This window comes from Anser brachyrhynchus (genome assembly GCF_964034855.1).
Source record: "Anser brachyrhynchus genome assembly, contig: SCAFFOLD_625, whole genome shotgun sequence".
NCBI lineage: Eukaryota > Metazoa > Chordata > Aves > Anseriformes > Anatidae > Anser > Anser brachyrhynchus.
Genome location: NW_027663893.1, coordinates 1,425 through 23,262, shown reverse-complemented (window position 1 = coordinate 23,262; position 21,838 = coordinate 1,425). Strand labels below are relative to the sequence as shown.

Sequence of the window (21,838 nt, the reverse complement as noted above, 5' to 3'; positions counted from 1 at the left end):
ATCCCCCTGGTGTCCCACAGTCCCATAGTGTCCCCCCGGTGTCCCCTGCCCCTGTGGTGTCCCTGGGTGTCCCATGGTCCCATAGCATCCCCTGGTGTCCCCGTGGTCTCCCATGACCCTGCAGCATCCCCTGGTATCCCCTGGCCCCATAGCATCCTCCAGCGTCCCCCCCCAGTGTCCCATGACCCCATAGCGTCCCCTGGTGTCCCCCAATGTCCCCTGGTGTCCCCCAGTGTCCCCCGGTCCCATAACATCCCCTGGTGTCCCCCCAGTGTCTCACGACCCCGTAACATCCCCTGGTGTCCCCCAGTGTCCCATGACCCCGTAACATCCCCTGGTGTCCCCCCAGTGTCCCATGACCCCATAGCGTCCCCCCGGTGTCCCCCAATGTCCCCCGGTCCCATAGCATCCCCTGGTGTCCCCCTAGTGTCCCATGACCCCGTAACATCCCCCGGTGTCCCCCAGTGTCCCCCCAGTGTCCCATGACCCCATAGCGTCCCCTGGTGCCCCCCAGTGTCCCCCGGTGTCCCCTGGTGTCCCCGGTGTCCCACGACCCCATAGCGCCCCCCGGTGTCCCCCGGTGTCCCACGCCGTCCCCTCTCCCCGCAGGCCACCAGCAAATTCAGCTCCCGCTGGACCACGGACGAGCAGCTGCTGGCGGTGCAGGGTGAGTGCAGGATGGGGCCGCAATGTGTGTGGGGGGACACAACACCCCGGTGGGGGGGGGGGGGGCCTCCCGTTAACCCCGCGCCACCCCCCGCCCCCCCCCGGCAGCCCTGCGGCGCTACGGCCGCGACTTCCCGGCGGTGGCGGCGGTGCTGGGCACCAAGACGGCGGCGCAGGTGCGGAGCTTCGTGGCCAGCGCCCGCCGCCGCTACGGCCTCGACCGGGTGCTGCGCGAGTGGGAGGCCGAGCGGGGCGGCGGCGGCGGCCCCCCCCCGCCGCCGCCGCCCCCCCCCCGAGAAGAGGAGGAGGAAGACGAGGAGGAAGAAGAGGTGAGCGCCCCCCCCCGCCCCGCTCCCACCCCCCTCCCTGCCGCCGCCGCCGCCGACCCGCCGCCTCTCCCCGCAGGTGCAGATCACGGCGGTGTCGGCGCCCCCCCCCGCTGCCCCCGCCGCCGTCGCCCTCGCGGCCCCCGCAGCCCCCCCCGCTGCTGCGCCCGGCCCTGCCCCAGCCGCCCCCCCCGGGACCGCCGCAAGCCCCGGGGCTGCCCCGGCCGCCCCCCCCCCTGCAGCCCGGCCGCGCGCTGCCGCCGCGCCCCGCCCCGCCCCCGCTCGTCCGCCCCGGCCACGCCCACGCCGCCAGGCCACGCCCACCCGCCGCCGGACACGCCCCGCCCCTCTGAGCGGCGGGGGTCACGCCCCTCCGGGGAAGCCACTCCGGGGAAGCCACGCCCCCCAGGAGACCACGCCTCCTCCCGCGGAAGGCTCGGCCTCAGAGGCCCCGCCCCTCATCCAAGAGGCCACGCCCACCCCGGAGGCCACGCCCACCCCGGAGGCCACGCCCCCCGCTGGGTGGGGGAGAGGCGGCCCCGGGGGGGGGGGGGGGGGGGGGGGGGGGGGTCCGGCCGCGTTTGCAATAAAGGTATTTTACTAGAGAGGCTGCGTGCTGGGGGGGGGGGGGGGGGGGAACTGGGGGGCACTGGGCTGTACTGGGAGGGGGTTACTGGGTTGTACTGGTTCATACTGGGAGCACTGGCGCAGAGGCGGCGGCTCTTTGTGGAAAGATTTTAATCTAGAACCTGGAAAATCGACAGCGAGCGCCGGCCGGGGGGGGGGGGGCGGAGGGCAGGGGGGCCGGCGGTGCTGCGGCCCCGCCCCCCCCCCTCCCCAAAAATCCCCCACCCCCCCCCCTTTCAAAGCCCCCTCCCCAGGCAGCAGCACCCCAGGGTGCCCCCCCCCGGGGGGTGCCGCCCCGCCCCTTGCTGGGGGGAGGGTTCAGCAGGTCAAAGGGGGGCGACCCCCCCCCCGGGTGGGGGGCTGAGGGGGGGGGGGAAACCGCCCCCGGCAGCAGCAGAGCCCCCCCCCCACGCGGCGGGGCCCTTCCTGAGTGAGGGGCGGGGGCGCGGGGACAGCTCCGCGACCCCCTGGTGGCCCTGAGGGGGGGGTGGGGGGGACACGGGGACACCCCCGTGACCCCCCAAGGTCACGGGGGTGCCACCCCAAGGTCATGGGGTGTCCCCGTGTCCCCATAAGGCCACAGGGTGCCACCACAGGGCGTCCCCACGGGCCCCCCCGTAAGGCTTGAGGACACCCCCCCCCCCCGCTGTCCCCCTGTCCCCGTAAGGCTCCGCGTCCCCAAAAGGATGGAAAGGCCCCAAAGTGTCCCCACAGGGTGGGGGGGGGGACACGGTCGGGGTGTCCCCGTGTCACCGCAGGGACAGGAAGGCCACCACCACCGTGTCCCTTCGTGACCTGGGGACCCCCCCAGGACGTCCCCCGGGGACCCCCCAGGACGTCCCCGTAAGGCTCTGGATGTCCCCGCCTGACCCCGCGGGTCTCAGGGGACGTCCCCTGTCCCCAGAGATTTGGGGGCCGTCCCCAGGTCCCTGCAGATCTGGGGGTGACGCCGCAGGTCTCGGGGCCGCGTCCCTGGCCGCAGAGGGTTTGGGGCCGTCCCCGGAGGTTTTGGGGCCATCCCCAGAGGTTTTGGGGCCGTCCCCAGAAGTTTTGGGGCTATCCCCGGAGGTTTTTGGGGCCGTCCCCCAAGAGCTTTCAGGGCCGTCCCCAAGTCCTCTCTTTTAGGGCCGTCCCCACGTCCTGCGCCGACCCCACACTGCCGGGGGTCCGTCCCCCCTCAGCTCCATCCCCCACAGGTCCCGGGGTTCGGGGGGCGCCCCTGCAGCAGGTCCCCAGCCCGACGCCGCCCCCCACAGCGTCCTGGGGCCCCCAGGGGGAGCGGGACCAGAGGCGGCGGCGGCGGCGGCGGGGGGGGGGGGGGGGCAACAGGGGGGCTGAGTCCGTGCCCCCCCCCTCCACGAGAGAAGCCACCCGCCAAGGGGAGGAACCCCCCCCAAACGGGAGGAGCCCCCTGCTAAGGGGAGCAGCCCCCCGCTAGGGGGAAAAGTGCCCCTGCCAAACAGGAAGAGCCCCCCCTCCCCGGGAACAGCCCCCCCACACACGGGAGAAGCCCCCTGCCAAGGGGAGAAGCGCCCCTGCTCAAACGGGAGGAGCCCCCCCCCAACTGGAAGGAGCCCCCCACCAAGGGGAGAAGTGCCCTGCTAAGGGGAGAAGCCCCCCCCAAACAGGAGCAGCCCCCTGCCGAAGAGGAGGAGGCCCCCCCAAAACAGGAGCAGCCCCCCCCCGGGGAAGGGGGGGGGGCGGTTTCCGCGCTCAGAGCTTGAGCTCGTTGGCCACCTTGGAGGCAATGTTCTTGAAGGCCATGGAGGTGCCGGCGATGCGCTTGAAGCGGACGCCGTTGAGCGAGAGGCGCGGCAGCTTGCACACCTCCATCTCCCACTGCACGAAGGAGTCGTGGCCGGGGGCGCCGTGGGCGCAGAGCAGCACGAAGCGCTCCTGCAGCTCGCAGCGGCAGCTGTTGGCGTCCAGCACCTTGCGGATCTCCCGCATCATCTCGCCCGGCTCCAGGGCGCTCGTCGTCTTCATGCTCCACGTGAAGCGCAGCGAGCGCGGCTTCGCCTCCCGGCCGCCGCCGACACCGCCCACGACGCCCCCGACGCCCATGTCCTCGCGATCCTTCTCCAGGCCCACCGGCGGCCTGCGGGGGGGGGAAGGGGGGGTTACTGGGGGGAAGGGAAGCTACTGGGAGGGGAATGGGAGAGGGAAGGAGGGTTACTGGGGTTACTGGGCAGGGAAGGAGGGTTACTGGGGTTACTGGGCGGGGAAGGAGGGTTACTGGGGGGTTACTGGGCAGGGAAGGAGGAGAGGGGTGGGGGTTACTGGGGCGTTACTGGGCAGGGAAGGAGGGTTACTGGGGGGTTACTGGGCTTACTGGGCAGGGAAGGAGGGTTACTGGGGCGTTACTGGGCGGGGAAGGAGGGTTACTGGGGGGTTACTGGGGTTACTGGGCAGGGAAGGAGGGTTACTGGGGCATCACTGGGGTTACTGGGCAGGGAAGGAGGGTTACTGGGGCGTTACTGGGCGGGGAAGGAGGGTTACTGGGGGGTTACTGGGGTTACTGGGCAGGGAAGGAGGGTTACTGAGGGGTTGCCGTGCGGGGAAGGGGAGTTACTGGGGTGGAAAGCTACTGTGAGGGGAATGGGGAGAGGGGTGGGGGTTACTGGGATTACTACTGGTCAGGGAAAGAGGGTTACTGGGGTTACTGGGCAGGGAAGCAGGAGAGGGGTGGGGGTTACTGGGGGGTTGCTGTGGGGGGAAGGGGATTTACTGGGAGGGGAATGGGGAGAGGGGTGGGGGTTACTGGGGGGACAGGGGGGTTACTGGGCAGGGAAGGAGGGTTTCTGGGGGGTTACTGGGCAGGGAAGGAGGGTTTCTGGGGGGTTACTGGGCAGGTGGGGGGGGATACAGGGATTACTGGGGGGTTACTGGGAGGGGAATGGGAGAGGGAAGGGGGTTACTGGGGGGACTGGGGGCTTACTGGGGGGGAAGCTGCTGGGAGGGGGTTACTGGGGGGATCACTGGGGTTACTGGACAGTTAACGGGGGGGTTGCTGGGGAGGAAGGGGGGGGTACTGGGGGGGTAAGGGGGAATGGGAGAGGGAGTGGGGAGAGAGGGGAGGGGGTTACTGGGGGGTAAGGGAGGGTTACTGGGGTTACTGGGGAGGGAAGCTACGGGGAGGGAATAGGGAGAGGGGAGGGAGGGAACGGGGTTACTGGGGGGGGCAGGGAGGTTACTGGGGGGGGCAGGGAGGTTACTGGGGGGGAAATGGGGGGGCACAGGGGTAGGGGGGCTTCTGGGGGGAGGGGAACAGGACCCCCAGGGAGGGCACTGGGGTGCTGCAGGGGATGGGGGGGGGGGGGAGCATCTTGGGGACCCCACAGACGGGGCTGGGGGGGGTGGGGGGGGGGCACCGCGACCCCACGGACACCGCGGGGATGGGGTGGGGGGTCCCGAGTGTCCTGGGGGGGGGGGGGTCACAGCCGCCCCCCCCGCACTCACCGCAGCGTCTCCACGCGCTCCTTGCTCTCGGGCTCGTGCGGGTTCCTCGAGAAACAGAAGGGGCAGAGGTCAGCGGGGGGGGGGCCGGGGGGGGGGGCACGCAGCCCCCTCCACGCCCTACGCCCCCCCCCCCCCAACCCCCCCCCCCCGCAGCGAGACCCAGGCGGACAGACAGCACGGGGACAGGGGGACACGGGGACAGCGGGGTGGGGGCCATGCCGAGGCTTTTTTATTTGGGGGGGGGGGTGGGGGGGTAAAAGGGGTAACGGGGGGGCCGGGGGGGGGCCGGGGGGGGGCAGCCGCGGCGCCTACCTTCTGGCAACCTGAAAGACAGATTTCTACAAAGACAAACAGAAGAGAAGGGCGGCGTTGGGAGGGGGGGGGCACAGGGCGGCGCAGCCCCCTCCCCGCCCCCGGGGACCCCTGGATGCGGGGGTGTCCGTCCGTCCGTCCCCCCCCCCCCCAAAAAAAAAAAAAACATGGCACCCCAAGCGGGGACGGGCTCGGCGGGAGGACCTTGGGGGGTGGGGAGGGGAGAAGCGGGAGCCCCCCCCCCCGGACACTGCTGCGCCCCCCCCCGCCAGCCCTGCGGCAGCACACAGAGGGGAGGGGGGCACGGGACAACGGGGGGGGGGGGCAAAGGGGGGGGGACACAGGGGGACAAGAGGGGCACCTGAGGAGCCCTGGGGGGGGGGGGGGACAAGGAGGGGACACAGAGAGGACATGGGGGGGGGGGGACAAGTGGCTGGAGGGCACAGAGGGACCCCCAGAGGGACAAGAAGGGGGGCACAAAGGGGGGGGGGGGACACAAGGGGGGGGGGGACAGAAGCGGGGGGGGGACAGAAGGGGGACAAGGGACCCCAAAAGGATTTGGGGGGGGGACAGGGGGGGACACAGAAGGAAGTGGAGGAGCCCCAAAGGGACGATGGGGGGGGGGGGGCAACACAGAAGGGGATGGGGAGGCCCCTAAGGGACAAATAGGGGGGGGGCACAGCAGGGGGACGAGGGGGGGGGGACACAGAAAGGGGACGAGGGGGGGGGGACACAGAAGGGGGATGAGGGGCTGGGGGGGGACACAAAGGGGGGATGAGGGGCTGGGGGGGGGCACAGAAAGGGGGACGAGGGGCTGGGGGGGGCACAGAAAGGGGGACGAGGGGCTGGGGGGGGCACACAGCAGGGGGACACAGAAGGGGGCCGGGGGGGGGGACACAGAAAGGGGATGGGGGGGGGCCACACAGCAGGGGGACACAGAAGGGGGACGGGGGGGGGACGAGGGGCTGGGGGGGGACACAGAAAGGGGACGAGGGGGGGCCACACAGCAGGGGGACACAGAAGGGGGCCGGGGGGGGGACGAGGGGCTGGGGGGGGGGACACAGAAAGGGGACGAGGGGGGGGGCCACACAGCAGGGGGACACAGAAGGGGGCCGGGGGGGGGACGAGGGGCTGGGGGGGGGGACACAGAAAGGGGACGAGGGGGGGGGCCACACAGCAGGGGGACACAGAAGGGGGCCGGGGGGGGGGACGAGGGGCTGGGGGGGGGGACACAGAAAGGGGATGAGGGGGGGGGGGACACAGAAGGGGGATGAGGGGCTGGGGGGGACACAAAGGGGGGACGAGGGGCTGGGGGGGGCACAGAAAGGGGGACGAGGGGGGTGGGGGGGGGGGGCACAGAAAGGGGGGACGAGGGGGGGGGCCACACAGCAGGGGGACACAAGGGGGATGGGGGGGGCACAGAAAGGGGGATGGGGGGGGACAAGGGGCTGGGGGGGGGGACACAGAAAGGGGGACGAGGGGCTGGGGGGGACAAAGAAGGGGGACACAGACGGGGGCCGGGGGGGGGGATGAGGTGCTGGGGGGGGGGGGGGACACAGAAAGGGGACGAGGGGCTGGGGGGGACAAAGAAGGGGGACGAGGGGGGGGCCACACAGCAGGGGGACACAGAAGGGGGCCGGGGGGGGGACGAGGGGCTGGGGGGGGCACAGAAAGGGGGACGAGGGGGGGGGCACACAGCAGGGGGACACAGAAGGGGGACGAGGCGGGGGGGGACACGGAGGATCCCGAGGCAGCGCTGTGGGGCCACACAGGAGGACGCAGACGCCCCAGATTTGGGGCTGGGGGGGGGGGGAAGGAAAAAAAAGAGGTTTTTTTTCGTGGGGGGGGGGGGGGAGGCCGCGGAGGCTCACCTGCGGACGAACTTGGAGGTGAACTTGCTGAAGAGGCTGGCGGAGGGCCCGCGGCGGCCGCCGCCGCCCTGGCTGGCGCCCGAGGGGGAGGCCGGAGGGGGGTGGTGGTGGTGGTGGTGGGGGGGGGCGGCGGTGGCGGGGGGGGGCACGGCGTAGGGCAGGGGGGCCTGGTCGCGCGCCTGCCGCAGCTGCCCGGCGTGGAAGGTGCTGCGGCTCTGGACGCCGCGGGGGAAGCTGGGCCGCTCGCACAGCCCCTGGCTGATGTTGTGCGCCGACGGCGACGCCACCGGCACCCGCGCCGGGGCCGCGCTGTTGGGGGGGGGGGGGGACAGAAAAAGGGACGGGGGGGGGTTAGCCCCGCGTTAGTCGAGGTGGGAGAGGCGGGTGACCCCCCCCTCCCAACGCTGACCCACCCGCCCGCCTCCTTGGGGACCACGGGGGTGAGCCGGGGCACCCAAGGGAGCTGCCGGGGTCCTCCCCATAATCCCCAGGACTGCAGGGTGACCCGGGGCACCCAAGGGACCTGCTGGGGTCCCCCCATCACCCCTGGGACTGCAGGGTGAGCCGGGGCACCCAAGGGACCTGCCGGGGTCCCCCCCATCACCCCTGGGACTGCGGGGTGAGCCGGGGCACCCAAGGGAGCTGCGGCACCCAAGGGACCTGCCGGGGTCCCCCCATCACCCCAGGGACTGCAGGGTGACCTCGGGCACCCAAGGGACCTGCCGGGGTCCCCCAAATCACCCCCCCATCACCCCGGGGTGAGCCACAGCACCCAAGGGACCTGCCAGGGTCCCCCCATCACCCTGGGGACTGCAGGGTGACCCGGGGCACCCAAGGGACCTGCAGCACCCAAGGGACCTGCCGGGGTCCCCCCATCACCCCGGGGACTGCAGGGTGACCTGGGGCACCTTGGGGACCTGTGGCACCCAAGGGACCTGCCGGGGTCCCCCCCATCACCCCTGGGACTGCGGGGTGAGCCGGGGCACCCAAGGGAGCTGCGGCACCCAAGGGACCTGCCAGGGTTCCCCCCTCACCCTGGGGACCACAGGGTGACCCAGGGCACCTTGGGGACCTGGGGCACCCAAGGGACCTGCCGGGATCCCCCCCATCATCCCCAGGACTGCAGAGTGACCCGGGGCACCCAAGGGACCTACGGCACCCAAGGGACTTGCCAGGATCCCCCCCATCACCCCTGGGACTGCGGGGTGAGCCGGGGCACCCAAGGGAGCTGCGGCACCCAAGGGACCTGCCGGGGTCTCCCCCCATCACCTCCCCATCACCCTGGGGACCGCAGGGTGACCCGGGGCACCCAAGGGACCTGCCGGGGTCCCCCCCCCCCATCACCCTGGCTACTGCAGGGTGACCCACGGCACCCAAGGGACCTGCCGGGGTCCCCCCATCACCCCGGGGTGACCAATGGCACCCTGGGGACCCGCCGGGGCCACCGGCACCCTGTGGGACCAGTGTGGGACCCTAGGGGCGTGCGGGGGCCACTGGCACCCCAATGGCACCCAAGGGACACGCAGGGGGGTCACCAGCACCCCAATGGCACCCATGGGACCTGTCAGCACCCAAAGGACATGCAAGGGGTCACCAGCACCCAAAGGACCTGCTGGCACCCAGGGGACCACCAGCACCCCAATGGCACCCAGGGGACCTGCCAGCACCCAAAGGACATGCAAGGGGTCACCCAATGGCACCCAAGGGACCTGGCAGTGTCCCTCGTCACTCCCCGCCACCCCAAGCACCCAGTGGGGGCCACCGGTGCCCCCCCCCGCCACCCTACAACACCCTGGGGGGGGACCCATTGGGGTCACCCCCACCCCACACCGCCCCCCGGCACCCTGGGGTGCCCCGCAGGACCCCGAATCTTCCCCGTTCCCAACTGGGGGGGGGGGCAGGGTACACCCCCACCCCACAGGGACACCCCCCCCCACTTTTCTCCCACCCCCCCCCCCAGGTGTGGGCCCCGCGCCGGGGTTGGGGGACGGGGGGGGGGCAGCGCGGCTGCGGGGCCTTGCCTGGGTCGGGGCCCCTCGCAGTTGGCGTCGGCGGGGGCCGCGGCGGGTTTCGGGTGCTGCCGGGGCCGCGGGGGGGCCCCCGGGGCCGGGGGGGCGGCGGGCGAGGGTCGGCAGCCCGGGGCGGGCAGGCTAAGGAGAGAAAAGCGGGGGCGCGGGGGGGTTAGGGGGCGTGGGGGGCAGTTAGGGGAGGTTAGAGGTGCAAGGGGGGGCAGTTAGGGGGTGCAAGGGGGGGCAGTTAGGGGCGGTTAGGGGGTGCGGGGGGGCAGTTAGGGGGTGCGGGGGGGCAGTTAGGGGGTGCGGGGGGGCAGTTAGGGGGTGCGGGGGGGCAGTTAGGGGGTGCGGGGGGGTGCAAGGGGGCAGTTAGGGGAGGTTAGGGGGTGCAGGGGGGCAGTTAGGGGGTGCGGGGGGGCAGTTAGGGAGGTTAGGGGGTGGCAGGGGGCAGTTAGGGGAGGTTAGGGGGCGGTTAGGCAGTGCAAGGGGGTGCAAGGGGGGCGGTTAGGGGGTGCAAGGGGGCAGTTAGGGGAGGTTAGGGGCGGTTAGGCAGTGCAAGGGGGTGCAAGGGGGCAGTTAGGGGAGGTTAGGGGGCGGTTAGGGGAGGTTAGGGGGCGGTTAGGCAGTGCAAGGGGGTGCAAGGGGGGCAGTTAGGGGAGGTTAGGGGGCGGTTAGGCAGTGCAAGGGGGTGCAGGGGGGCAGTTAGGGGAGGTTAGGGGGCGGTTAGGCAGTGCAAGGGGGTGCAAGGGGGCAGTTAGGGGAGGTTAGGGGGTGCAAGGGGGTGGTTAGGGAGTGCAAGGGGGCGGTTAGGGGGCAGTTAGGGGGTGCGGGGGGGCAGTTAGGGGAGGTTAGGGGGCGGTTAGGCAGTGCAAGGGGGTGCAAGGGGGCAGTTAGGGGGTGCAAGGGGGCAGTTAGGGGGTGCAAGGGGGCAGTTAGGGGGTGCAAGGGGGTGTTAGGGGGGCAGTTAGGGAGGTTACGGGGTGCAGGGGGGCAGTTAGGGGGTGCGGGGCGGCAGTTAGGGGAGGTTAGGGGGTGCAGGGGGCAGTTAGGGGAGGTTAGGGGGCGGTTAGGCAGTGCAAGGGAGTGCAAGGGGGCAGTTAGGGGTGCAGGGGGGGCAGTTAGGGGAGGTTAGGGGGTGCAAGGGGGTGGTTAGGGAGTGCAAGGGGGCGGTTAGGGGAGGTTAGGGGGTGCAGGGGGGCAGTTAGGGGAGGTTAGGGGGTGGGTTAGGCAGTGCAAGGGGGTGCAAGGGGGCAGTTAGGGGGTACAGGGGGGCAGTTAGGGGGTGCAGGGGGGCAGTTAGGGGGGGACAGGGGGTGCCGGGGGGGTGGTTTGGGGGGGTCCCCACCTGTCCTTGCCGTTCTGCAGCGAGCTCTGGCCCAGGCTGGCGCGGTCGAGCAGGGGGGAGTTCCGGCTGCGCGTGGTGCCCGTGGAGAGGACGCTGTTCTGTGGGGCGGGGGGGGTTAGTTGGGGGGGGGGGCACGGGGGGGGGGAGGGGGTCCTGGTACCCCAAGGTTGTCCTGGGGAGGGGGGTCGGGTGCCCAGAGCATGCCAAAATGGGGGGAAGGGGGGCTCTGGTACCCCAAAAGCAACCCAAAATGGGGGAAAGGGGTGCTCTGGAACCCCAAAACCATCCCGAAATGGGGGCAAGGGGGGCTCTGGAACCCCAAAAGCAACCCAAAATGGGGGGAAGGGGGGCTGTGGAACCCCAAAACCATCCCAAAATGGGGAAAGGGGGGCTCTGGTACCCCAAAACCATCCCAAAATGGGGGAAAGGGGGGCTCTGGTACCCCAAAATGGGGGAAAGGGGGCTCTGGAACCCCAAAAGCAACCCAAAATGGGGAAAGGGGGCTCTGGAACCCCAAAAGCAACCAAGATGGGGGGAAGGGGGGCTCTGGAACCCCAAAAGCAACCCAAGATGGGGGGAAGGGGGGCTCTGGAACCCCAAAAGCAACCCAAGATGGGGGGAAGGGGGGCTCTGGAACCCCAAAAGCATCCAAAAATGGGGGGAAAGGGGGGCTCTAGTACCCCAAAACCAACCCAAAATGGGGGAAAGGGGGGCTCTGGAACCCCAAAAGCAACCCAAAATGGGGCGAAGGGGGGCTCTGGAACCCCAAAAGCAACCCAAAATGGGGCGAAGGGGGGCTCTGGAACCCAAAACACCCCAAAATAGGGGAAAAGGGGGCTCTGGAACCCCGAAACCACCCAAAAATAGAGGAAACAAGGGTTCTGGCACCAAAAAAAACACCCCAAAAATGCAGGGACCAGATGGCCCGGCCCCCCAAACCCACCCCAAACGGGGGACTCAGGCACCCCAGTCCCCCAAACCCACCCCAAAAATGCAGGTGCCGGGACCCCCAGCCCCCCAAAACCCACCCCAAAATACAGGTACCAGGCCCCCAGCCCCCCAAACCCACCCCAAAACCCACTCGCCGCCCCCCCCAGCCCCCCAAACCCACCCCAAAAGGTAGGTGCCAGGACGCCCAGCCCCCCAAACCCACCCCAAAACCCACCCGCCGCCCCCCCCCAGGCCCCCCAAACCCACCCCAAACCCACCCCAAACCCCCCCCCCCGGCCCCCCAAACCCACCTCAAAACCCCCCTGACCCCCAAACCCCCCCCCAGCCACCCCCAGGTCCCCCAAACCCACCCCACCCCCCCCCCCCCCTCCGCCCCCCCCCCGGCCCCATAAACCCACCTGCCACCCCCCCAGCCCCCCCAAACCCACCCCAAAACACAGCTGCCGCCCCCCCCCGGCCCCATAAACCCCCCCCACCGCCCCCCCCCGGCCCCCCAAACCCACCCCAAAACACAGCTGCTGCCCCCCCTGGCCCCCTAAACCCACACGCCGCCCCCCCCCGGCCCCCCAAAACCCCCCCCCAAAACCCCCCCTGACCCCCCAAACCCACCCCAAACCCCCCCGGGACCGTGCCCCCCCCCCCCACCCCGAGCACCCCGCGCTGACCGTGGAGGGCGAGGGGGTGCCCTTGGCGCGCTCGAGGCCGGGCAGGGGGCTGGGGGGGACCTTGGCGGTGCTGCCCGCTCGCCGCCCCCCCCCCTCCTCGTCCGCCGCCGCCGCCGCCCGCTTGTTCTCGGCGTTGGCCGCCTGCGTCTTCTTCGAGTAGGACGACGAGGTGGGGATGGAGAGACCGGCTGCAAGGGGGGGGGGAAATTCAGCGTCACCCCCCCCCAAAACCCCCTTCTGTGCCCCCCCAGGATGTCCCCAAGCTGCTGGGGGGGGGGGGGGGCCATCCCTGCTGCCCCCCCCCCACCCCGCAGGGCTCACCCTGGTCGCTGACAGGGGGAAAATCAGCGTCACCCCCCCCAAAACCCCTTTCTGTGCCCCCCCCGGGATGTCCCCAAGCTTGGGGGGGGTCCCATCCCCAAGCTGTGGGGGGGGCGGCCATCCCCGCTGCCCCCCCCCCCCACGCCGCAGGGCTCACCCTGGTCGCTGATGGGGGGGGCAGGGGGGAAATCAGCATCACCCCCCCCCGAAACCCCCTTCTGTGCCCCCCCAGGATGTCCCCAAGCTGGGGGGGGGGTCCCATCCCCAAGCTGTGGGGGGGGGCGGCCATCCCCGCTGCCCCCCCCCCACGCCGCAGGGCTCACCCTGGTTGCTGACGGGCAGGGGTGGGGGAGAAAAAGCAGCGTCACCTCCCCCAAAACCCCTTTCTGTGCCCCCACCCGGGATGTCCCCAAGCTTGGGGGGGGTCCCATCCCCAAGCTGTGGGGGGGGGCCCATCCATGCTGCCCCCCCCCCCACGCCGCAGGGCTCACCCTGGTCGCTGACGCGGCGCTTGGGGTTGGTGGAGACGCTGCGCTGCACCTTGTGCGCCGGCGAGGGTGCTGAGCTGTTGGCCAGGTCCGGGGCCGCCCGCGGCTTCAGCGCCAGGCTCTCGTCCAGCTGGGGGGGGTGGGGGGGGGACACACGGGGTGAGAGGGGACCGAGGGGACGGGGGGGGGGACAGGGGACAAGGTTGGGGGGGGGGGGACGGACACACGAGGGGGAGCGTGGACGCCGGGGCATGGGGACGCAGCCGGTGCACGAGGACGCGGAGATGGGGACGTGGTGGCACGGGGTGGCGGGGGGGGGGCAGCGGGGGACGCGGTGGCAGTGGGGGGGGACAGCTGGGGACACGGTGACACGGCCTGGGGGGGGTCACAGGCTCAGGGTGTGACGTGGGGACACCCCCAGGGGAGGACGGTGACCCCCGCGTCCCTTCCCTCTCCTCCCCTTGGTGGCCCCGCTCCCTGCTGTGTCCCCCCCCCGGCTTTGTGTCCCAATTTCCCCGCCCCCCCCCCTGCCCCGCGGTGTCCCCCCCCCGCAGCGGTGTCCCCCCCTGTCCCCAAGGTCCCCGCACCTCCGAGCTCTTGTGGTCCAGCAGCAGGTAGGTGGCCATCACCTCGTTGTACTTCTGCCCCACCAGCGACTCCTGGATCTCCTCCCGCGTGTACCCCATGGACACCATCAGCTCTGGGGGACAGCCAGGCTCGTTAGGGGACCCGGGGGGGGCACCCCAAATCCCCCAATATCCCCCCCAAGGGGATATAGGGCACCCCACGCCCCACCTGTCCGCCGGGGGTCCTTGTAGTCTGGCACGGGCTCCATGTAGGGCTTCAGCTCGTCGTCCTCGTGGCCCACGTTCATCCAGCGGTCTTTCATGATTTGCTGCGGGGGGGGGGGGGGGTGACAACGAGGGAAAAGGGGGGGGGGGTCAGGGGGTTTCTAGGGTGACATTCGGGGTCCCAGGGGGCACCCTGAGGTCTCTGGGGGGTGATGTTTGGGGTCTCTGGGGTACGCAAGGCCATTTGTGGGGGGGCGAGGGATGCTCCAGGGGCACCTGGGGCTGTGCTGGGGGTGTCCAGAGCTTTTTGGGGTGCCCCAGGAGCACTCCGGAGGTGCCCAGAACCACGCTGGGGGGCCTGGGGGGGGTCTTTGGGGTGTTCAGGAGCAAACTGGGGTTGTACAGGGGTGCCCTAGGAGCACACTGGGGCTCTCTGGGGTGCCCGAGAGCACACTGGGGGTGTCTGGGGGGTCTTTGGGGTGCCTAAGAACACACCTGGGGTCTCCAAGGGTGCCCTAAGAGCACACTGGGGGTACCCAGAACCATGCTGGGGGGTATCTGGGGGTCTTTGGGGTGCCCAGGAACACCCTGGGGGTGTCCGAGGTTGCCCCAGGAGCACGCTGGGGGTACCCAGAACCATGCTGGGACTCTCTGGGGGTCTTTGGGGTGCCCAGGAGTACTCTAGGGGTGTCCAGGGGTGCCCTAGAAGCGCAGTGGGGCTCTCTGGGGTGCCCGAGAGCACACTGGGGGTGTCCAGGGGAGCCCTAGGAGCACACTGGGGGTGCCCAGAACCATGCTGGGGGTGTCTGGGGGGTCTTTGGGGTGTCCAAGAACACACTGAGGGGCCCCAAGGGTGCCCTAAAAGCACGCTGGGGGTACCCAGAACCATGCTGGGGGGTATCTGGGGGTCTTTGGGGTGCCCAGAAACACCCTGGGGGTGTCCGAGGTTGCCCCAGGAGCTCTCTGGGGGTGTCCAGGGGTGCCCTAGAAGCACACTGGGGCTCTCTGGGGGTCTTTGGGGTGCCCAGAACCATTCTGGGGGGGTCTGGGGGGTCTTTGGGGTGCCCAGGAGTTCTCTGGGGGTGTCCAGGGGTGCCCTAGAAGCGCAATGGTGCTCTCTGGGGGTCTTTGGGGTGCCCAGAACCATTCTGGGGGGTCTTTGGGGTGTCCAGGAGCTCTCTGGGGGTGTCCAGGGGTGCCCTAGAAGCGCACTGGGGCTCTCTGGGGGTCTTTGGGGGTGCCCAGAACCATGCTGGGGGTGTCTGGCAGGTCTTTGGGGTGCCCAGAGCTCTCTGGGTGTGTCCAAGGGTATCCTAGAAGCGCACTGGGGCTCTCTGGGGGTCTTTAGGGTGCCCAGAACCATTCGGGGGGGGTCTGGGGGTCTTTGGGGTGCCTAAGAACACACCTGGGGTCTCCAAGGGTGCCCTAAAAGCACGCTGGGGGTACCCAGAACCATGCTGGGGGGTATCTGGGGGTCTTTGGGGTGCCCAGGAACACCCTGGGGGTGTCCAGGGTTGCCCCAGGAGCACGCTGGGGGTGCCCAGAACCATTCTGGGGGTGTCTGGGGTTTCTTTAGGGGTGCCCAGAAACACCCTGGGGACGCACAGGAGAATGGTGGGGGGTCTTGGGGGCACTCAGGACAACGCTGGGGGGGGTCCTCCAAGGGGGTGCCCGCCCCCCTCACCTCCAGGGTGCCCCGCTTGGTGGGGTTGAGGATGAGGAACTTCTTCAGCAGGTTCTCGCAGTCGGTCGACATGTAGAAGGGGATGCGGTACTTGCCCCGCAGCACCCGCTCCCGCAGCTCCTGCAGGCGGGGGGGGCAACACCCGTCAGAGGAGACGTGGGGGGGGACAAAACCAGCCCCCGGAGACCCCCAATGACTCAGGGGGGGGTCGTTACCTTGAGGTTCTGCCCGTCGAAGGGCAGGGAGCCGCTGACCAGGGTGTAGAGGATGACGCCCAGGCTCCAGACGTCGACCTCGGGGCCGTCGTACTTCTTGCCCTGGAAGAGCTCGGGGGCGGCGTAGGGGGGGGACCCGCAGAAGGTGTCCAGCTTGTTCCCGAACGTGAACTCGTTGCTGAACCCGAAGTCGGCGATCTTGATGTTCATGTCGGCGTCCAGCAGCAGGTTCTCCGCCTGCCGGAGAGGGGGATGGGAGACGGGGGTCAGCGCCGCGGGGGGCGGGGGGGGGGGGGGTTTGGGGGCTGCTGGGGCATCCGAACGCAGCCCTGGGGGTGCCAAATGTGACCCTGGGGGTCCCAAACGTGACCTTGGGGGTCTCAAATGTGACTCTGGGGGTCCCAAATGTGACCTTGGGGGTCCCAAACGTGACCCTGGGGGTCCCAAACGTGACCCTGGGGGTGTCCAGGTGATGGCCCGGGGGTCCCCGGGTGTTTCCAGGGGGCCTGGGGGTGTCTGGGTGCTGTCCCGGGGGTCCTGGGGGGTGTCCAGGTGATGCCCTGGGGGTCCCCGGATGTTTCTGGGGGTCCCCGGGTGTTTCTGGGTGCTGCCCCGGGGGTCCCCGGGTGTTTCCAGGGAGCCTGGGGGTGTCCGGCTGCTGTCCCGGGGGTGCCCCCAAAGGACCTGGGGGTCCCTGGGTGCTGCCCTGGGGGTCCCAAGGTGTTTCCAGGGGGCCTGGGGGTGTCCAGGTGCCACCCCAGGGGTCCCCGGGTGTTTCTGGGGGAGGCTGGGGGTGTCCAGGTGCCACTCCAGGGGTCCCCAGGTGTACCCGGGGGTGTCCCTGAAGGACCTGGGGGTGTCTGGGTGCTGCCCTGGGGGTCCCCGGGTGGTTCCAGGGGGCCTGGGGGGGGTCCAGGTGCCACCCCGGGGGTCTCCAGGTGTACCCGGGGGTGTCCGGGTGATGCCCCAGGGGTCCCCGGGTGTTTCTGGGGGAGGCTGGGGGTGTCCAGGTGACAACTCGGGGGTCCCCAGGTGTTTCTGGGGGACCTGGGGGTGTCCCCGAAGGACCTGGGGGTGTCCAGGTACCACCCCAGGGGTCCCCAGATCGTTCTGGGGGTGTCCCCAAAGGACTCGGGGGGGTCCCCGGGTGCCACCCCAGGGGTCCCGGGTGCTGCCCTGGGGTTGGGGACGGGCAGGGGCCTGACGCTGTGACCCTGGGGGGGGGGGGTTCAGGAGGGTTGTGGGGGCAGAAGTGGGGCACCCAAGGAGCACCGCAGGGGGCTGGGGGGGTGCTCCCGGGGGTCCCGGGTGCCAAGAAGCCCCCCCCAGGGCTCCTCACCTTCAGGTCTCTATGTACAATGAACTTCTGGTGACAGTACTGCACGGCAGACACTATCTGCAAGAGAGGGGGGGGGTGTCACAGGGGGGGCCCCCCCGCCCCCCAGGGGTGTCACACGGGGGTCCCCCGGGGTCGCGGTGTCCCCCCCCGGGGGTCCCTAGGGGGTGTCCGTCCCCCCCCCCCCCCACCACCTGTCGGAACTTGGCCCGGGCCTCCTTCTCCTTCATGCGCCCGTGGGCCACCAGGTAGTCGAAGACCTCGCCTGGGGGAGAGGGAGGGGGTGAGAGGTGGCCTTGTCCCTGTCCCCTGTCCTTGTCCCTGTCCCCTGCCCTCTCCCTGTCCCTGTCCTTGTATTTCGTCCTTGTCCCCATCCCTCTGTTCAAGTCCTTGTCCCCTGTCTTGTCCCCGTCCCCATCCTTGTCCCCATCCCCCTGTCCCCGTCCTCATCCCCCCGTCTCCATCCTTGTCCCCTGCTCTGTCCCCGTCCCCCTGTCCGAGTCCTTGTCCCCTGCCCTGTCCCCATCCCCAACCTTGTCCCTATCCCCCTGTCCCCATCCTTGCCATCATCCCCGTCCTCTTCCTCGTCCCCCAGCCCTGTCCCCATCCCCGTCCCCCATCCTTGTCCCCTGCCCTGTCCCCATCCTTGTCCCGTCCCAATCCTTGTCCCCTGCCCTGTCCCCATCCCCAATCCTCATCCCCTGCCCTGTCCCTGCCCCCGTCCCCATCCTTGTCCCCGTCACCCTGTCCCCTTCCTTGTCCCCCAGCCCTGTCCCCGTCCTCATCCCCCAGCCTTGTCCCCTGCCCTGTCCCCACCCCCAATCCTCATCCCCTGCCCTGTCCCCGCCACCATCCCCGTCCCCCTGTCCCAGTCCCCATCCCCTGTCCCCATCCTTGTCCCTGTCACCGTCCCCCCTCCCTGTCCCCTTCCTTGTCCCCTGCCCTGTCCCTGTCCCCTTCCTAGTCCCCCATCCTTGTCCCTGTCACCCTGTCCCCCCTCCCTGTCCCCTGCCCTGTCCCCATTCCCAATCCTCATCCCCTGCCCTGTCCCCGCCACCATCCCCGTCCCCACCCTTGTCCCCTGCCCTGTCCCTGTCCCCGCCCCCATCCCCATCCTTGTCCCCTTCCTTGTCCCTATCCCCAATCCTCATCCCCTGCCCTGTCCCCACCACCATCCCCGTCCCCATCCTTATCCCCTGTCCCCATCCTTGTCCCCTGCCCTGTCCCTGTCCCCTTTCTTGTCCCCCATCCTCGTCCCCTGCCCTGTCCCCCATTCTTGTCCCTGTCACCCTGTCCCCATCCCCAATCCTCGTCCCCTTCCTTGTCCCCCATCCTTGTCCCCATCACCCTGTCCCCTTCCTTGTCCCAATCCCCAATCCTCATCCCCTGCCCTATCCCTGCCCCCCTGTCCCCGTCACCCCATCCCCTTCCGTGTCCCCTGCCCTGCCCCCATCCCCAATCCTCATCCCCTGCCCTGTCCCCGCCACCATCCCCGTCCCCCTGTCCCCACCCTTGTCCCCTGTCCCCATCCTTGTCCCCATCACCCTGTCCCCCCGTCCCCTTCCGTGTCCCCTGCCCCGTCCCTGTCCCCCGTCCCCCTGTCCCCATCCCCGTCCCCCTGTCCCCACCCTTGCCCCCCCGTCCCCGTCCCGCGGCTCACCCCCGCTGGCGTACTCCATGACGAGGTAGAGCGTCTTCTCCGTCTCGATCACCTCAAAGAGCTTCACTGCAAGAGGCCGAGCGGGGCTGGGGGGGCGCCCAGGACCCCCCCCCTACACCTCTGCAGCCCCCCCACCCCATCCCCAAGGAGAAGGGGGGGGCACAAAGCCCCTACACGGCACCGGGGGGGGGGGCTCACCTATGTTGGGGTGGTTCAGGACCTTCATTATTCGCACTTCCCGAAAGAGCTGCGGGGACAGGGGGGGGTCAGACACCATGCATGTGTCCCCCCCCCCGTCCCCAAATCGGCACCCCGATGGTCCCTGGGGGACTGGGGGGGGGACACGGGGGGGGTTGAGGGGGGGGGGTCCTCACCTTCTGTAGGCTGGAGGAGTTGAGCTGCGTCTTGTCGATGATTTTCACGGCCACCTGCAGGGACGGGGCGGGGGGGGAGACAGGTGAGGGACGGGATTGTCCCCACGGGTGTCCCCAGGGCTGTCCCTGCCCCACGGTGGCACTCAGGGGGGGTGGGGGGGGGGAAATGGGGGGGCCCCGGGCTGTCCCCACGCCACGGTGGGGGCTCACGCGGTGAGGACGAGAGCCTGGGGCTGTCCCCGTGTCCGCCTCCGTCCCGCAGCGTCGCCCACGGGGGGAGCACCCAGAGCCCGTCCCCACGGTGGCACCCACGGGGTGAGCACCCAGAGCCCGTCCCCACGGTGGTGGCACCCACGGGGCGAGCGCCAGGAGCCCGTCCCCATGGTGTCACCCAGAGGGCAAACTCCAAGAGCCCGTCCCCACGGCGGTGACACCCACGGGGTGAGCACCAGGAACTTGTCCCCACGGTGTCACCCCTGGGGCGAGCACCAGGAGCCTGTCCCCATGGCCGTGTCACCCACAGGGTGAGCACCCGGAGCCCATCCCCATGGGGCAAGCACCCAGAGCCCGTCCCCACAGCGGTGTCACCCCCAGGACAAGCACCAGGAGCCTGTCCCCATGGGGCGAGCACCCAGAGCCTGTCCCCATGGGGGTGTCACCCCCAGGACGAGCACCCAGAGCCCGTCCACATGGGGCGAGCACCAAGACCCCATCCCCACGGTGTCACCCCCAGGACAAGTACCCAGACCCTGTCCCCATGGTGGTGTCACCCCCAGGATGAGGACCCAGACCCCGTCCCCATGGGGTGAGCACCCAGACCCCGTCCCCACAGCAGTGTCAGCCCCAGGACCAGCACCCAGAGCCCGTCCCCATGGGGCGAGCACCCAGACCCTGTCCCCACGGTGGTGTCACCCCCAGGGCGAGCACCCAGACCCCATCCCCACGGGGCGAGCACCCAGTCCCCACGGGACAAACTCCAAGACCCCGTCCCCACAGTGTCACTCCCAGGATGAGCACCCAGACCCCGTCCCCATGGGGTAAACACCAAGACCCCGTCCCCACAGCAGTGTCACCCCCAGGGCGAGCACCCGGAGCCCATCCCCATGGGGTGAGCACCCAGACCCCGTCCCCACGGTGTCACCCCCAGGGCGAGCACCCAGACCCTGTCCCCATGGTGGTGTCACCCCCAGGGTGAGCACCAAGAGGCTGTCCCCATGGTGGTGTCACCCCCAGGACGAGCACCCAGACCCCATCCCCATGGGGCGAGCACCCAGACCCCGTCCCCACAGTGGTGTCACCCACAGGGCAGGAACCCAGACCCCATCCCTATGGGGTGAGCACCCAGGATGAGCACCCGGAGCCTGGCCCCATGGGGTGAGCACCAAGACCCCGTCCCCACGGCGGCGTCACCCCCAGAGTGACCACCAAGACCCCGTCCCCATGGTGTCACCCCCAGGACAAGCACCCAGAGCCCATCCCCACAGCGGTGTCACCCCCAGGGGGAGCACCCAGACCCCGTCCCCACGGGACAAACTCCAAGCCCCCATCTCCGCGGCTGTGCCACCCCCCCGGGGGGGGGACGACCTCCCACCCGGAACCCCGTCCCCGTGCCACCCACCTCCTTGCCGGTGAGGACGTGGCGGGCCAGCTTGACCTTGGCGAAGTTGCCCTTGCCGATGGTTTTCAGCAGCCGGTAGTTGCCGACGTGGGGCTGCTCCTCGGCGGACGGGGCCGAGCCGCGGCCCCGCAGCATGGTGGGCTTCCCGCCCCCCTTGCCCTCCGCGTGGCCCAGCGCCGGCTGCGGGGGAAAATTTGGGGGGGGTGAAAAAGGGGGATACGGTGCCCCCCCACCCCCTTATTTTTTTTTTTGGGGGGGGGGCTCGGCGGGGCAGGGAGCAAAGTCCGGGTGCGCCCAGCCGCGCCCCGGGCGGGCCGGGAGCCGCCCCCGATACCTGACGCAAGCGCCGCGGTTTCGGGCTCCCCCGGAGGGGGGGGGACAGGGATGAGGTGTGGGGGGGGGGACGGTTCCGGCGGAAACCGTCCCTGGGGGGGGGGAGACATAGGGCAGGGCCCCGGGGGCCCCCCCCCCGAACCCCGATTTGCAGTGGGATTAGGGTGGGATGGGGCCCGGAGGAGCCGGAAACGGGGCAGCCGGGTACCGGGATCCGGCCCCAAAATGGGGGTGGGAGGGGGCAATAAAAACGGGGGGGGGTGACCCGAAACCGGGGAGTTTGGATGCCGGGGGTCCCGCTGGATCAGGAAGCTCAAACCCCTCGCGTTTGGCCCCGAATCTCTGAGCCCAAACCCCCCACGTTCAGCCCCAAATCTCTGAGCTCAGACCCCCATGTTTGACCCCAAATCCGTGAGCCCAAACTCCACAAGTTCAGCCCCAAATCTCTGTGCCCAAACCTGACACATTTGGCCCCAAAACTCCGAGCCCAAACCCCCATGTTCAGCCCCAAATCCATGACCCCAAACTCCACAATTTCAGCTCCAAATCTCTGTGCCCAAACCTGACACATTTGGCCCCAAATCTCCAAGCCCAAACCCCACAATTTCAGCCCCAAATCTCCAAGCCCAAACCCCCCACATTTGGCCCCAAATCTCTGAGCCCAAATCCCCACGTTTGACCCCAAATCCGTGAGCCCAAACTCCACAATTTCAGCCCCAAAACTCCGAGCCCAAACCCCCACGTTTGACCCCAAATCCGTGAGCCCAAACCCCACAATTTCAGC

The 21,838-nt window shown here is 70.2% G+C and overlaps 2 protein-coding genes and 1 long non-coding RNA gene across 6 annotated transcripts; 1 reads left to right on the top strand and 2 right to left on the bottom strand.

The window, feature by feature from the left end:
* Positions 1–561: 561 nt before the first annotated feature.
* On the top strand, positions 562–1,164 carry LOC308186684 (REST corepressor 2-like; the record flags this gene model as incomplete). Its single annotated transcript, XM_080608796.1, has 3 exons — positions 562–667; positions 775–995; positions 1,072–1,164. Coding segments are annotated over 3 exons (420 nt in total), but the record flags the coding sequence as incomplete, so codon positions are not given.
* A 2,027-nt stretch (positions 1,165–3,191) lies between these two features.
* MARK2 (microtubule affinity regulating kinase 2) lies at positions 3,192–21,071 on the bottom strand. 3 transcript variants are annotated; one of them, XM_080608793.1, is made up of 17 exons: positions 20,722–21,062; positions 19,104–19,157; positions 18,928–18,976; positions 18,730–18,795; positions 17,264–17,334; positions 17,073–17,129; positions 15,734–15,970; positions 15,519–15,638; positions 13,839–13,938; positions 13,631–13,743; positions 13,047–13,173; positions 12,235–12,422; positions 10,619–10,716; positions 9,283–9,411; positions 7,262–7,570; positions 5,079–5,123; positions 3,192–3,717 (listed from the first exon to the last, which is right to left on the bottom strand). In XM_080608793.1, exons 1-17 carry the CDS (start codon positions 20,854–20,856, stop codon positions 3,333–3,335), a joined length of 2,283 nt encoding a protein of 760 aa, XP_080464919.1. In that variant the 5' UTR covers positions 20,857–21,062; the 3' UTR covers positions 3,192–3,332. The 3 variants fall into 3 exon arrangements, with proteins under 3 accessions (XP_080464919.1, XP_080464920.1, XP_080464921.1); XM_080608794.1 differs by lacking the exon at positions 9,283–9,411 and having other exon boundaries at positions 20,722–21,055; XM_080608795.1 differs by lacking the exons at positions 3,192–3,717; positions 5,079–5,123 and adding an exon at positions 5,332–5,416 and having other exon boundaries at positions 10,619–10,711; positions 20,722–21,071.
* Positions 7,727–9,136, bottom strand: LOC308186683. 2 transcript variants are annotated; one of them, XR_013944190.1, is made up of 3 exons: positions 8,644–9,136; positions 8,043–8,579; positions 7,727–7,921 (listed from the first exon to the last, which is right to left on the bottom strand). It is a non-coding gene; the product is annotated as an uncharacterized lncRNA (long non-coding RNA). The 2 variants fall into 2 exon arrangements; XR_013944191.1 differs by having other exon boundaries at positions 8,043–8,507; positions 8,644–9,126.
* Positions 21,072–21,838: the final 767 nt, after the last annotated feature.

Coding starts and splice junctions, on each gene's coding strand:
- MARK2 (XM_080608793.1), bottom strand. CDS start 20,856: ATGCTGCGGGGCCGCGGCTCGGCCCCGTCCGCCGAGGAGCAGCCCCAC. Junction 17,335..18,729: donor CATGGAGTACGCCAGCGGGG/GTGAGCCGCGGG, acceptor CCTCTCCCCCAG/GCGAGGTCTTCGACTACCTG. Junction 13,174..13,630: donor TGGACCACAAGAGCTCGGAG/GTGCGGGGACCT, acceptor CACCCCCCCCAG/CTGGACGAGAGCCTGGCGCT.